The sequence below is a fragment of the Tiliqua scincoides genome, chromosome 1, assembly GCF_035046505.1.
Source record: "Tiliqua scincoides isolate rTilSci1 chromosome 1, rTilSci1.hap2, whole genome shotgun sequence".
NCBI classification, from domain to species: domain Eukaryota; kingdom Metazoa; phylum Chordata; class Lepidosauria; order Squamata; family Scincidae; genus Tiliqua; species Tiliqua scincoides.
Window position 1 is genome coordinate 106,925,219 of NC_089821.1, and position 16,209 is coordinate 106,941,427.

Genomic DNA, 16,209 nt, shown 5'->3' on the forward strand with positions numbered 1-16,209 from the left:
CTTTGCCTTACCCCTGGGTAAGGGCTGCTGGTCCCAATGGGTTTCATCAAACCTGCACCACCTCTGGAGGTAGCGCAAGTCTGAGGAGAGCAGAGCGGCTTGAAGCCGCTCCATTCTCTGTGGGGATGGGGGTTAGGATCCGGGTACCAGCCCCGCCCCCGGGGCCGCTCATCACCCACCCTCCCCCCGCCCAGAAACACCACCCTCCCGCCTCCTCTCCGCCCCCCACGCCTACTATTGCTGCTTCCGTCGGCGCACATGCGCCGACCCAAACGGTGGTGAGGAAGTTTCTGTGGAGGGATTTGGGCCAGCATAAGGCACCTTTTAAATTGCGCCCTCAGCATATTAATAATAATAAGAACATAAGAACATAAGAACATAAGAACAGCCCCACTGGATCAGGCCATAGGCCCATCTAGTCCAGCTTCCTGTATCTCACAGCAGCCCACCAAATGCCCCAGGGAGCACACCAGATAACAAGAGACCTCATCCTGGTGCCCTCCCCTGCATCTGGCATTCTGACATAACCCATTTCTAAAATCAGGAGGTTGCGTGTACACATCATGGCTTGTACCCCATAATGGATTTTTCCTCCAGAAACTTGTCCAATCCCCTTTTAAAGGCATCTAGGCTAGATGCCATCACCACATCCTGTGGCAAGGAGTTCCACAGACCGACCACACGCTGAGTAAAGAAATATTTTCTTTTGTCTGTCCTAACCCGCCCAACACTCAATTTTAGTGGATATCCCCTGGTTCTGGTATTATGTGAGAGTGTAAAGAGCATCTCCCTATCCACTCTGTCCATCCCCTGCATAATTTTGTATGTCTCAATCATGTCCCCCCTCAGGCGTCTCTTTTCTAGGCTGAAGAGGCCCAAACGCCGTAGCCTTTCCTCATAAGGAAGGTGCCCCAGCCCCGTAATCATCTTAGTCGCTCTCTTTTGCACCTTTTCCATTTCCACTATGTCTTTTTTGAGATGTGGCGACCAGAACTGGACACAATACTCCAGGTGTGGCCTTACCATAGATTTGTACAACGGCATTATAATACTAGCCGTTTTGTTCTCAATACCCTTCCTAATGATCCCAAGCATAGAATTGGCCTTCTTCACTGCCGCCGCACATTGGGTCGACACTTTCATCGACCTGTCCACCACCACCCCAAGATCTCTCTCCTGATCTGTCACAGACAGCTCAGAACCCATCAGCCTATATCTAAAGTTTTGATTTTTTGCCCCAATGTGCATGACTTTACACTTACTGACATTGAAGCGCATCTGCCATTTTGCTGCCCATTCTGCCAGTCTGGAGAGATCCTTCTGGAGCTCCTCACAATCACTTCTGGTCTTCACCACTCGGAAAAGTTTGGTGTCGTCTGCAAACTTAGCCACTTCACTGCTCAACCCTGTCTCCAGGTCATTTATGAAGAGGTTGAAAAGCACCGGTCCCAGGACAGATCCTTGGGGCACACCGCTTTTCACCTCTCTCCATTGTGAAAATTGCCCACTGACACCCACTCTCTGCTTCCTGGCCTCCAACCAGTTCTCAATCCATGAGAGGACCAGTCCTCTAATTCCCTGACTGCGGAGTTTTTTCAGTAGCCTTTGGTGAGGGACCGTGTCAAACGCCTTCTGAAAGTCCAGATATATAATGTCCATGGGTTCTCCCACATCCACATGCCTGTTGACCTTTTCAAAGAATTCTATAAGGTTCGTGAGGCAAGACTTACCCTTACAGAAGCCATGCTGACTCTCCCTATTTTTATCAATAATAATAATAATAATAATAATAATAATAATAATAATAATAATAATAATAATAATAATAATAATAATAATACAGGTATTTATATACTGCCTTTCTTGGTCGTCAGATTTCTCCTCTGACTTTAATTCAAGGCAGTTTACGTAGGCAGGCAATACTAAATCCCAATAGGGATTTTTACAATTGAAGAAGGTTCTGTCTTTCAAGAACCACAACATTTCAGATGGATCTTTTATGATCTGGTATCACTTTCTGGTCTCCATTTTCCTCCCACACAGGCTGACAGCGGCCAAAGAGCAGGTGGAATAGCATAACTCGGCTAGGCTTGTCAGCTGCTTCAAGGTCTTGCTGTTCATGGTGCTGGTGGCCTCGAACTGGCGACCTTTGGATGTTATCTTCAGGCAAACGGAGGCTCTACCCTCTAGACCAGACCTCCTGCCCATTATGCCTATTATGAGCATAATTCCATGCATGTCTACTCAGAAGTAAGTCCCACTGGGTTGAATGACATCTAATCCCAGAGAAGTGTGTATAAGACTGCAGTCCAAGTGTTACATGATGGAAATACTTTCAGAAATGGCAGAGCACTTAGCTCTTTCCCTGTTCACTGTTTTCCACTCCAAGTTGCTCTGCAAGCAGCATTTTCCTCATGAAGTTTTAAATACAGGAAAACAAGTGTTTGAAAGCAAAATGAAAGAAGCCTCTGAGGAGCCAATTTGGAGCAGGGAAATGGCAGGCGGGCAAAGGATTCAGCAGTCCTCTTCCACTTCTCTGCTTCTGTTTGCTCCCACCAGAAACAGTTAACTGTGATCTATACAAGCCATTGGGCTGCCATTCCGTGTGTCACCATGTAAAGTGTGATCTTGGCATCAGAAACAGCTATCACGTCTGAATCTTGCAGATTGTCCAGCAACTTAAAAGCAGAGGGTCCAAGAACGGACCCACCTGGGACCCCCCAAGTGCTTTTGTAGTCGCACCTCTCCCAGCTGTGTCAAGGAGGGGCGCAGCCAGACGTCAGCAGGCACCTTGACAGAGTATGCAGCTGCAGGCTGCAAGGACTCTGGTGGGGCCAGTTGTGGCTGTAGCAGTGCTGCAACCATGAAACCTTGGAGAGCAACCCACAGCCAGCAGGGGGCTGTTGAGAGTGGCCCAGGAGTTGCAGCCAGCTCCTGCCCCATGCATGCCCTATGCCCTACGCTCCTGCCTCCTGCTTGCATTATTCAGAAGGCACCATTCCTCTCTTAGGGGCTAATTCTCATAGTCTCATTATACAACTACCAAAAGGTGAGGTGCTGCACATTGCAAACAAGCACACAAGCTGTAGTTGTGTGATAAAAGATTGCTCCTACCACTTTGAGCTAAAAGAATTCTGGGTGGGCCAGGTAAAATTGCCTATTAATGCATACTGTGAATTCTTTCCTATAAAAATCGCCTCTGTTCTGTACCCTGTTTGGATGTTCTAGATTTTGCACAATTTTTTCCCTATTTTTTCTATTTTGAATGCCCCCCTTGTATTGAAGCAGCTGTCATTTACATTTTTGTCCTGTGCTATTTTCCATGCCCCCCTTTGCTTCCTCCAACATCCTACCTATGCTACATGCATATAACCCATGACATGGTCAAGTACTGCCATATCCAGTCCAAATGTAACAGAGAAAGGATAGATGGTCTTGGATCAACTTTGACCTCTCAAAAACAAAAACATAATTATAAACAAACCGACTATCAAGTTTTTTTAATTGGCAAGGAAATGACATGGGTGCGTGATTGAATTGTGTCACACACATGAGCCATGAGACTAAAAAAAATTGCACATAGCACTTGCACTGCTAGTGGAGAGAACACATGACTCTCTTCTCAGCCACAAAACTCTCAACTGAGAAAACACTGATATTGTTGCAACAGGACCTAGAAGTGAAAAGGTCTAGATGCCACGCAACTGAATATGAACTTCATCGTTCTGGAAAGGCCTTAACTAGATCCGAAGGCTGACGAAGCTCTGGGCAGTTCCTAGGGAAAACAAGTGCTCTTTGGTGGCCTTTCTTCATATTTGATCTTCTTTGTGCCTTGATTGCATGAAAAGATGGAAGTGCCAGCTGCCTCTTCCATATCATTCAGAAATGGTGGATGCTCCATCATCCTCTCCTAACTAGAACGTAAGAAGAGCCCATCTAGACCAGCTTTCTGTATCTCACAGTGGCTCACCAGATGCCTCAGGGAGCACACAAGACAACAAGTTACCTGTATTTTGTTGCCACTTCCTAGATTTATGCTGGCATCACTGAAGTAACACCCTTCTCCATTTTGTGAGTTTGGTTTGCTTATTTGGGGGACTCCTGTCCCATAGTGACAGACAGGCTTGGGGAAGCCTAGCCATTTTTATTCTTGATTTAGGGAGGGATAAGAACTTCTATTACAAAAATTTAAGAAGGTGTGAACCAGAAATTGCTTATAGGTTAAAGTACACAAACAAACAAAAAAGGATTACCTTCCCTTTTTCAGCATACTTCTTCCAAGGAGAGGGTCAAGGACAGAATCGATGGTCTCCTCTAGGTTTTCTATCAAAATCGGATCTCCAGCAACAATTGCCTCTTCTATGATATCAACATATCTATGAAAAAACACAACCCAGTGAAAGCTTAAGGAGAACAGAAGGCCTAAGAAAAAGGCACAGGGCAGCCGAATAGCAGAGCATTCTGCTAAAGGGTTTTCATTAGGTATTGTGATGTAATTCATTTGTTCTTCTAGCGCACAAAGAAAGTAACCTTGGAATAAAACAATCTAGCATATATGATTGCAAAAGCCCAACTCAAAGGAATTGTTTTTATCCCTGTTAACAGCAGTAGTTGCCAATGAAGGCTTACCCTTTCTGACTCAAATGGATGATTTTCAAATCGGAGCCATATCTGCTTTTTATCCATTTGATCCCCTGGTGCTGAGGGTCAATCAATAGAGGCCAACGTTCGCAGTTTGTAAGAATAGTGGCATTTTCCATGGACATGGTATCACTAGGCAAGCCTTCATTGTTCCATTTAGCAATTGTTGCATCATCCGTCAGCATGGAGATCGGATCAAGACCTTCAGTCATTGGAATGGGGACCTAAAATAATAAAGGTTAACTTAAAAATGCCTAGTTTCAGTGTCTTGTCCCTGTGATGATACAGCACTCAAGTCTGTAGCATGAAAAAAAATGCTGATACGATCCCCAAGTGAAGAAAATGTATCATTTCCTTATGCTCACTGTAATTGTTACAAATGTAGATGATTCAATAATCTTATAATATTGAACATTCTCAAACTAGGAAACAAAATGAAATAGGTTTTCATTCAGTTTGTCATCCATCATGTAACAAAATACAGTTCTTTATATAGTACTTATTCAGATCATTATCAGAATGATCAATATGCCTATTTATTTACATTCAGAATTTGTATCCAGCATTTCCTGCACAGGGAAGCATAAGACAATTTAATTAAAACATTTCCCCCAAATAAACAAACAAATTATGATTACATTAAAAAGCCACAATCAGAAAGCAATGGAAGAAGCTGATCCTCAAACACCTGCTGACTTTCAAACATTTGAAAGATATAGATGTATAGAAATGATTCACATTTAGCAGCACCGAGAAAACCATTAAGAACTTATTCTATAATTAAGAACTCTATTCAAATGTTCATTGGGACATAAATGAATATGAGGAGGAGGCAGATCAGGATCATACCTGGTTGCCTTCATAGGTCACATTTGCATGGAGCTTATCCACATATACCCAAATATACACAAGGTCCTATATGTACTGGAGGAAACTGATTATCTGGACCCATTCCAATCTGGCTTCAGGCCGGGGTTCGGGACAGAGACTGCCTTGGTCGCCTTGGTGGATGACCTTCGCCGGGGGATGGACAGGGGGAGTGCAACCCTGTTAGTCCTGCTGGACCTCTCGGCGGCATTCAACACCATCAACCATGGTGTCCTTCTGGGCCAGCTGGCCGGGTTGGGGCTTGGAGGCACTGTTTTGAAGTGGTTCCGCTCCTTCCTGGCTGACAGATCCCAGAAGGTGGAGCTGGGGGATGCCTGTTCGGCACCCCGACCTCTGAGGTTTGGGGTGCCGCAGGGTTCCATCTTATCCCCCATGCTTTTTAACATCTACATGAAGCCGCTGGGAGAGGTCATCCGGGGGTTTGGAGTGGGTTGCCACCAGTACGCTGACGACACCCAGCTTTATTTCTCCTTTCCCCCTGATTCTGAGGAGGCGGTTGGGGTCCTGGATCGCTGTCTGGAGGCGGTTAGGGACTGGATGTGGGAGAACAAGCTGAAATTAAATCCGGATAAGACAGAGGTGCTCTTGGTTCGGAAATCCACAGCTCGGGTGCTGGACTATCGTCCTGCTCTGAATGGGGTTGCACTCCCTCTGAAGGAGCAGGTCCGCAGCTTGGGGGTTCTACTGGATCCACAGCTGCTCCTGGAGTCCCAGGTGGCGGTGGTGGCCAGGGGAGCCTTTGCTCAGCTTCGGCTGATTCACCAGCTGCGATCGTACCTGAGCTGCGCGGACCTGGCCACAGTAACCCATGCCCTAGTGACATCTAGATTAGATTATTACAATGCACTCTACGTGGGGCTGCCTTTGAAGACGGTCCGGAAATTACAACTAGTACAGAATGCGGCTGCTCGTGTGGTTGCTGGGGCACGTCGGTTTGACTCTGTCGAGCTGTTGCTCCGGCGGCTACACTGGTTGCAGGTTCTGTTCCGGGCCCAATTCAAGGTGCTAGTTTTGACTTTTAAAGCCCTTTACGGCTCGGGTCCGGGGTATTTGAGGGACCGCCTCCTTCCCTACAATCCGGCCTGTGCTCTTAGATCTTCTAGGGGGGCCCTTTTGACTGTGCCGCCACTAAGAGATGTGAGAGGGGTGGCGGCCAGGAAGAGGGCCTTCTCAGTGGTGGCCCCCGAACTGTGGAATACCCTCCCCTTAGAACTGAGGACTGCTCCCTCGTTGCTAATGTTTTGGCGTGGACTGAAGACCTTTTTATTTCAAAAAGCTTTTAATTGTTGACAGGCTGGCTGGCGTTCTTGCTTTTTATATGAAAATCCACGGGGTTTGTTTTGTTTTGTTTTTAGCTTTTTAATCATTGTAAATTGTTTTTAACTGTTTTTCATGTTGTATTTTTAAATTGTTTGTTAGCCGCCTTGTGTGCCCTTTGGGCAAAAAGGCGGGGTACAAATTAATAAAATAATAATAATATGTATAATTGCTCAAAGAGTATCAACTGTGCATTTGGGCATAGTGATGACACAAAACTTTTGAATTGGAGAAAATTGAATGGCATTTCAACATTATTATTACTTTGATAATAGCTTCATAGAAAAAGTCAACAAATTCACCTGCATTTGACAAAGTTTTCTGATTTTGCTTTTCAACCCTTTTGACTCAACGATGCAGTTCTGCCCATCAACCACAAGGTGGTGCTTGGACTGCAATTTCCGTCCTACCATCAGCCTCACTAATGAGACATGGTAAGGTAGCCCCCTTAGGTAGAAGATGGGTGTAGTAGGCAGTGTTCCACAGCTACTCACTACCTCTGCAACAGCCCTGCCTTGACACCTCTGCTTCCTGTTATGCATCCTTGGTGGCTGCCCCTTTCAGAGGAGGCAGCAGTGGACAAGAGGAGATGGTCCTCCTCCTCCGACTCTATAGGGTGTTGATGACACTTGCTGCTGCTTCCACTGCTCTGTTCCTTTCAGAGGAGTCTGGTTGCTCAAGGTGAGCTTGGAAGACATGTGCATTATATTCATTTTATTTGAAAAGCTGCATGTGGTTTCTTTTTTTTAAACAACCTCTGGGTTTCTTCTGGTATGAAGGTGGTTCAACAACCTGGAGAGGGTGGGTGGTGCAAGTTCTGAAACTGTCAAATTATATTTTCAATTGGATCAAGTTCACTTCAGGCACAAAATGCCTAACCAAAGTAACAGAGGAGAAAGAGGACAAGCCATGTGTCAATTTCACCACTGCCCAAGAACTCTTGACTCTTAGGGCCCAATCCTATCCAACTTTCCAACTCTGGTGTAGCCACAATGCAACCTCATGGTAAGGGAACACATGTTCCCATACCTTGAGAAGGTCCCAGTGACTGCCCCTCCACCACAGAATACAGCGCACATCCCACTAGCACAACTACACCAGCACTGGAAAATTGGATAGGATTGGGCCCCCCAATTACTATTCCTGCTTCAATCAGATTTTAAGGAGGCAGACAAGGTCCAACTTTACAGCACCAATGCAGCCATACCAATGGGGTGTGCGCTGCATCCTGCATTAGGGAGGCGGTCAGGAGGCCTGCTCAAGGTAACTGAATGTTTGTTCTCTTACCTAGAGGCTGCATGGCAGCTGCACCAACACTGGAAAGCTGGATAGGATTTGACACTCAGGCTGCAAACCTATGCCCTTACTTTCCAGGAAGTAAACCCCATTGTGATCAATGAAACTTTCTTCTGAGTAGACATGCATAGGATTGCACTGTACAAATTCCTAAGTTGTTCCCTCTTCTCCCCACCCATCATTAACTGCTTGCAGTACCTGGTAATCTTTTTTTTTTTGAAATTCATTTCTCAAATTCATTACACCCTGCATTAGGCTGTGTGAGCCTGTGACTTGGCTGCAGTCTTTCTGCCCCACTCCCGTCCTCCAACCAGATTGTTCCCACTACCCTCCCATAGAAAGCTTGTCCAGTCAAGCAAAGATTCCCACTCTGATGGATAGGTAGTGGCACCACTTGCCCTCCTTCTACATTTTTGTGACTAGAATAATGAAGAGAATGAATCAGGATTAATATTTATAGGACTCAGAATTTATTTTATTCATTTATTAGTTATTAACAATGCTATGAGGATGTGTGCATGCGCCTGCACAAGGCAGAAGTCTGGTGATGCTCAGAGACCACTGGCTTCTTCACACTGGGTTTGGTCAACAATGATGTTGGAGCTGTAGGTGGCTTTTTATTTCCTTTAAGGAAAACTAATCAACAGGGTGACCCTTAGGCAAGGCAACTCAGGCTGCAATCCTATGCAGAGTTACCTGGGAGTAAGCCCTATTGAACACAAGGAGACTTATTTCTGAGTAGTCATACCTACGATTGCAATGTCAGTCAACTAAACAATCAACCCTATTATTCAAAATCTAAAAATGATTTGTCACCTTAATAATGCTGCACCAGCTTGATATTGGCTGAAAGGCTACTAAATGGAGAGAACAACAACAACAACAACAACAGTATTTATATACCGCTTTTCAACAAAGTTCACAAAGCGGTTTACAGAGAAAATCAAATAGCTAATGGCTCCCTGTCCCAAAAGGGCTCACAATCTAAAAAGATGCAACACCAGCAGATAGCCACTAGAAAAAGACACTGCTGGGGTGAGGTGGGCCAGTTGCTCTCCCCCTGCTAAATAAAAGAGGAGCACCCACTTGAAAAAGTGCCTCTTAACCAGTTAGCAGGAGAGAACTTTGCATCTCAGAGATTTACCTGCTAGTTAGGACTTCAACTCTTACTTCTGCTGTTTCCCAAACTCTCTGGGAAATGATATATCAGGGCATGTCATGAGAGGCCAGTATTAGTGTTAGACTGGTAGCAGCTTTCCAGGATCTCAGACAGGGGTTTTTCCCAGCCCTATGTAGGTATGCAGGGAGTTGAAACTGGAACCTTCTGCACTGAGCTACAATCCTTCCCAATCAGCCCCCTCCATGTGTCTGTTTGCATTCAAATGAATTTCAGAATAGGCAGGGCTTTTTTTCTAATAGAACGCACCAGAACGGCGTTCTGGCACCTTTTAGATAGAGAAACCGCCTGCCCGCTCAAAAGGCACCACGAGGGGACTAAGGTAGACAGATCACGCATGCGCAGACGAAGCTGGCGCGTGGAGGTGGGGGGCAGGGTTGACGTCATGCGAGGCAGCAGGAGCCGAGGGAGGCTCGGAGCAGCTGGAAGGGGACAGGCGCTCTCTCTTCACCTGCCTTGGGTTGGACTCACCCCCTGCCACCTGCCCTTCGGGTGGATGCTCATCGCGGAGCCGCTGCTGTGCAGTCATGTCTAGCGGCGGCAGCCGCTGGGCTGGCAGGAGGGCTGCCCTCCTTCTGTGAGGAGGACAGGTGGCAGTGGCAGCTGTCTGAGGAGGCTAGATGTCGCTGGCCAGGGATTAAGCGGGGAGGCGACTGTCCCGGGCGGGGGCAACAGCCCCCCCTCCTCCAAGGCTCCTTCGGCAGGAGGACCTGACTGCAGGCAGGGAGGAGGCCATGGCCGACCGCAGCCCCTCAAACTGCCACCTGCAGCTGGATTGGGTCTATGGCTACTGTGGCCACCAGTGCCGAACAACCTCTACTACACCACCGCCAAGGAGATCATCTACTTTGTGGCGGGCATCGGCATGGTCTACAGCCCCCGCGAGCACCGCCAGAAATTCTACCTGGTGCACCAGGACGACATCATCAGGTAGGCTCCCCGCCCGTTCAGCTCTTCTCCGCAGGAATTTCTGCTTGCAGGACAGCATGTTCCCCCACCAGACACCCTCTGCCTCCTCGCGAGGGCAGCAGTGACAGGCAGGCGACCGACCGCCTTGGGCACCAGGGCGCTCCTCTGATCGCCCCCAGAAGCAGCACTGTGGGATCCTTCTGGGCAGTGTTGTGTTCCCCCCACCCCCTCTCTCTCTTCCCCCTCAGGAGCTACACACTCATTCGTCTTCATTTGTTATTCCACGGACTGTCACTGGTTCCCCAGCTCCTTGCAGTCACAGGGTAGCCAGATATCTCGACCACCAAAGTGGACCAGACACCCCCAAATATAGGAAAATATAGGATATGACAACCACCTTAGGGCACCAGGGTCTTCCTTTGATCCCCATCTCCAGGAGCAGCACTGTCATCTTTGGGATTCTGAGAAATATCTTGTTCACCCCATCCTGCGCGCATGCTCTCTCTCTCCAGGAGCGATGCATTCATTCATTTTAAGAACTGAATCTATTATTATTATTATTATTATTATTATTATTATTATTATTATTATTATATTGATTTATATCCCGCCTTTTTGCCCCATGGGCACACAAGGCGGCCCACAGCAATTCAAAATACAAAATTAACAATTAAAAACAATAATTAAAACAGTTTTCAAATAATTAAAAATCTAAAACAAACCCCGTGGATTCTATCATTTTTTTTAAAGTAAAAGATTAACAGGAATGGTTAGGAGGCGGTTGCTTCCATGCTATGATTGGCTATGATATGTTATGCTTTCTTTTCCCTTGAACAGATGTTAACAGATTTTTTATTTGGCTCCAGATACACCCAAAGAAGTTTTAAAGCACATTGTTATGCTAATTGCGTTCTTATGCCTTCAGTTAATATATGTCTTTTTATATATTTAGTGTATTAATATTATGAATATGCACCTTGTATTTTGTTTTTGTATGAGCTATATGTCTCAATAGTGTTGAATGCCTTTTTGTTATCCTCTCTGTATGTGTTAATCACATGTTGTCTAGTTGTATCTTATTACTTATTTTAAACCAATAAAAAAATGGTTTAAAAATAAATAAAAGATTAACAAGTTGTGAGTTCCTGCACCTTTTTTTTTTTTTTTTTTTACAAAAAAAGCACTGAGAATAGGACTAATGGCATCTCAAAGTAGGACAATTATAGCAAATTATGCTGATATTACAGTAGGACCATTGCAGAGGAGGACACGCCTTACAGACACCTCACCATATATTTCTTCTTTAGACACAGGAATGCCACACTAAAAAAATCGATTTCTTTCTCTTTTTTTGGTCTAATGTTGAGTCTCCTGGTCTTCTTATCATAGGATAAGAATCATTAGTATAACTCAAAGAATTGAGCTTTGCTGCTTTTCTTCCACCTACAGTTTCCTGAATTCTCACAAAGCCTTTCATGAAGTCAGAGCTGTAACATAGCTAGAGGGGTGCAAAATCGTAAGTAAGTTCAGGTTCCCAACCACAAATGTAAGCAGCCCCTCCCACTTGCCCTCAGAGCCATTCAGGCAGCAACAGCTGCAACAGCTATGACTTTGCACCCCTCTAGCAAGGCTAATGAGTCAGGGGATCCTAAAAAACTGCATAGGATGTGGTACAGGGGGGTGAACAGGGGCTGCATTCATAGATGCATATATATAGTACCATTGTTACTATAGGGATAATCTCTGCTTCTGAGAGCTGTATGACCAAACAGGGGTCAGAAGTCAGTCAGGTCACACCCATGGAGGGTCTATCTGACTAGGCGAATCCCTAACCCCATGGTAGCAGAGGAAGTGCATGAATAGAGGTTGAGTGTCCACCACAAGTCTTTACTCCTAGCATCCCCAGCAACCTGATGCGAGTACTGAATGTACGATGTGGTCTGGTTGTTGTTTTTTTATATGAAAAATAACAGTGAGGAGGGTTTGAAGCACTTTAGGACTTTGCCCCCACCACAGTTTCACTGCTGATTGTGCCCTCCTCATGCACTAACTATCATAAAGTGCATTTCCAAATGCTCTGGCTGACAGGAGGACTATACAAAGCCATAGAAAGGCCATAGGAAGACTGGTAGGTGTTACAAGGGTGTAATCTGCCTTCCAGCCTGAGTGAGTCCTCCTATCAAATATGTATCTGGAACTTCTGTTGGGCAAAAGTGAAGGGAAGTTGTAGAGGAAAAGGTATCAGTGGGTAAGGTTGAACCCCCATTCCCACCCACTGGTTCTCTGTTGCAAATCACCCTTTCCTAATGTTATTTTTCAGAGAAGAAGTGGCAACTGGAGTTTTAATGTACAATTTGACTGCAGAATATGCAGTTCCTTCCTTGGAAGTAAGAGGCTGGACAGTTGAACAGGTAAGAGAATAATGTCTCAGGTTCCATACGTGCATTTCAATACGGACCACTAGCAAAACTCACCTGAATGCACATAGGGGTAGGATGGTGCCTCTCATTCCAAATAGCTTCATGCCCTACACACACTTGGAACAATACCTGAAATCCCGGACATATGTAGGCTCTTTCAGACATCATGATGAACACATGTAGAAGACAGGTATAGGGACAGCAGACAAATATTTGAAGAGCAGCACATTTTATAGGGAATAATTTTGAAATGTGAAGCCACATGTTGGCATTTGAATGAAAACAGAAGAATTTTGGGGAAAGAGTGTTTCTGATACCTATAAATGCTGTGAAGAGCAAGCATCAGTCAGCGAAGTATTTTGCTCATGCACAGGTGTATCACATTTTCACGGTTTTCTCTCAAAATGCCCCCCATCCTTATTTCACCAGGTATTGTAAAACATTTTTACTGAAAACACACAATTTTTAGCTAAATAATGATGTTTTCAAAAATAATCTCAACTGACAAGGTTCTGTGCATGTTACCTTTTGCCTTCTCAAATAGGGTAGCCACTGATTTTGAACTAGCTCATGCCGGTAGTGTTTTGCAAATGGTCCCGCGTACGAAATAAAAGCTGCCGTCAGCAACGCATCTCCACACAATGTCTTCTCTTGCTCGTGATACTGTGCCACAGACTGAGCCCATCTCACATTTTCAGACTAAAATACAAGGATGAAGGACCAGAGGTTAATGCATAGTAACTGTAGCTTATTAAGATAGCTATCAAATTGTTAGTAAAATAGGGAGGAACAGCCTGAGGATGTGGACAGACCCATTTGGAGTGTGAGGCCGTCTGCCTGCCTGCTTGACCCTTGCCCAGCTTGGCTGATTAGAGCGGCCCGGGGGGGACTGGCTGAGTGGACGGGGAGGGTGGTCAACTCTTCTTTGATGGAGGGGACATTGCCACTCGCCTTGAAGCAGGCAGTGGTTCGCCCCCTCCTGAAGAAGCCCTCCCTGGATTCCACTGTGTTGAATAACTATCGGCCAGTCTCCAACATCCCGTTTCTGGGCAAGGTAATTGAGTGGGTAGTGGCGTCCCAACTCCAGAGGGTCTTGGATGAAGCGGATTATCTGGATCCTTTTCAATCTGGTTTCAGACCGGGCTTTGGGACGGAAACTGCCTTGGTCGCCTTGGTGGATGACCTACGCCGGGGACTGGACAGGGGGAGTGCGTCCCTGTTGGTCCTGCTGGACCTCTCGGCGGCTTTCGATACCATCGACCATGGTATCCTTCTGGGCCGATTGGCCGAGTTGGGAGTTGGAGGCACTGTTTTGCGGTGGTTCCGCTCCTACTTGGAGGGTCGGTCCCAGATGGTGGTGCTGGGGGATGCCTGTTCGACACCCTGGCCCTTGAGGTGCGGGGTGCCGCAGGGTTCAATTCTGTCCCCCATGCTATTTAATATCTACATGAAACCGCTGGGAGAGGTCATCCGGGGGTTTGGAGTGAGGTGTCATCAATATGCTGATGACACCCAGCTCTATCTCTCCTTTCCTCCAGACTCCAAGGTGGCGGTTGAGAGCCTGGAGCGCTGTCTGGAAGCAGTGAGGATCTGGATGGGGGCTAACAAGCTGAAATTAAATCCGGATAAGACAGAGGCTCTCCTGGTTCGGAAATCCTCGATGCAGGTGCTGGATTATCGACTTGCTCTGAATGGGGTTGCACTCCCTCTGAAGGAGCAGGTTCGCAGCTTGGGGGTCCTCCTGGATTCGCAGCTGCTCCTGGATTCCCAGGTGGCGGCTGTGGCTAGGGGGGCCTTTGCTCAGCTTCGGCTGGTGCGCCAGCTGCGACCGTACTTGGATCGTGCAGACCTGGCCACGGTGATCCATGCCACGGTGACATCGAGGTTAGATTACTGTAACGCGCTCTATGTGGGGCTGCCCCTGAAGACGGTTCGGAAACTACAATTAGTACAGAATGCGGCGGCCCGTGTGGTCACCGGAGCCAGGCGGTTTGACTCTGTCAGCCCGCTTCTCCGGGGGCTGCATTGGCTGCCCATTCGTTTCCAGGCCCAATTCAAGGTGCTGGTTTTGACCTTTAAAGCCCTATACTGCTCTGGGCCAGGATATCTTAGAGACCACCTACTCCCGTACAATCCGGCTCGCCATCTCAGGTCATCAGAGAAGGCCTTTTTGCAAGTGCCGCCACCCAAGGAGGTCCGGGGGGTGGCTGCAAGAAATAGGGCCTTCTCGGTAGTGGCACCAACATTATGGAACTCCCTTCCCCTTGACTTGAGAATGGCTCCCTCTCTTGAGAGCTTTCGGCGAGGCCTGAAAACATTGTTGTTTAAACAAGCCTTCTGATTTCTGGCCTTCTTAACTTTTTATACATCTTTTAGTTTTACAGGCTTGATTCCTCGGTGATCTGCTCTTTTACTCTTTTAATCTGACTACTGTTTTTATGGCCCTGTAGTGTGTTTTTAAATGTTTTTATCTGTTTGTATTAATGTTTTTTAAATTCTATTGTTTTTAATATGTTGTTAGCCGCCCTGGGTCCCGTTAGGGAGAAGGGCAGGATAAAAATAAAGTTTTATTATTATTATTTTATCTAGTATTGTTTTTTACTTATGAATTTTTTTCTACTATAAGAGAGAAGCTTTGATTAAAGGCTTAGTGGGTTCCCAAGGTGTGTGTGTCACACCGCCTTAGGACATCAAGGCGCAGTCTCAGGACTATACAGGATGGTGTTGCTGGTCCCTCCTACCTGTTCTCCCAGGCGCTGCCATCTTGGATCTCATTAAATCTCACAAGATTTGGAAGCCACCATCTTGGATCTTGTGAGATTTTGCAAGATCCTTCCCTGATCTGCCCGCACCTTGTGCTGACTTACTGGCACCGGGGCTTCTTGGCAGGCCACTGGTGCTCAGCTGTGTCACCTTTTGCGACAACCATAAAGCATGCTGAGCTGCTGGAATGTGAATTCTGGTGGTACAGCGGCCCAACAGAATTGGGCTTTTAGAAAAGATAGTCCAGCTAAGAAGAGCCACCTATGAAAGAAAGACTTGAAAGAAGTCTTGAAAGAAGTCTTGAAAGTCTTGAAAGAAAGACTATGAAAGAAAGACACCTATGAAAGAAGACTTTGTTTAATCAATCAGAAACCATGGGCAAAAGTCAGAAGTGCATCTAAAAGAGATCTAGACACACTGTGTTCCTTTCATGGATGCTTAAATGAGAATTTACTGCACATCCCCATCTACAGTCTTGCACAACCAGACACATGTAAATACCTTTTTAAAAACATGAAAACAGCTAGACTAAGCATGACTAAGTGTGGATGAAACTAGACCCTAGAACTATAGTGCCTTCCTTTACTATTATAAATAGTAATAGTATTAAATATATAATACTGTGTGTTTTAAACAAATGGATTCTACTGGGCACATCTGGATCAGGGAGGCAATATGGATTTGTACTGGGTTTAGAAGACCCTGTTTTGAATGCAAGCACTCTTGTGCATGTATGGAAACAATTTCCATAATAATTGAATAAGGGCCACCAATTTGTGTGCAGCTGAATCTGGGGGC

General features: G+C 46.1%; 1 protein-coding gene across 1 annotated transcript in view; it reads right to left on the reverse strand.

Annotated features, from left to right (window-relative positions):
- Positions 1-16,209, reverse strand: part of LOC136645409 (dynein axonemal heavy chain 11-like) — a 264,485-nt gene that overhangs the window by 39,762 nt on the left and 208,514 nt on the right. Inside the window, 3 exon segments of the mRNA XM_066621643.1 lie at positions 4,254-4,376; positions 4,630-4,865; positions 13,174-13,347. Of these exon segments, the coding sequence (XP_066477740.1) occupies positions 4,254-4,376; positions 4,630-4,865; positions 13,174-13,347 (533 nt within the window).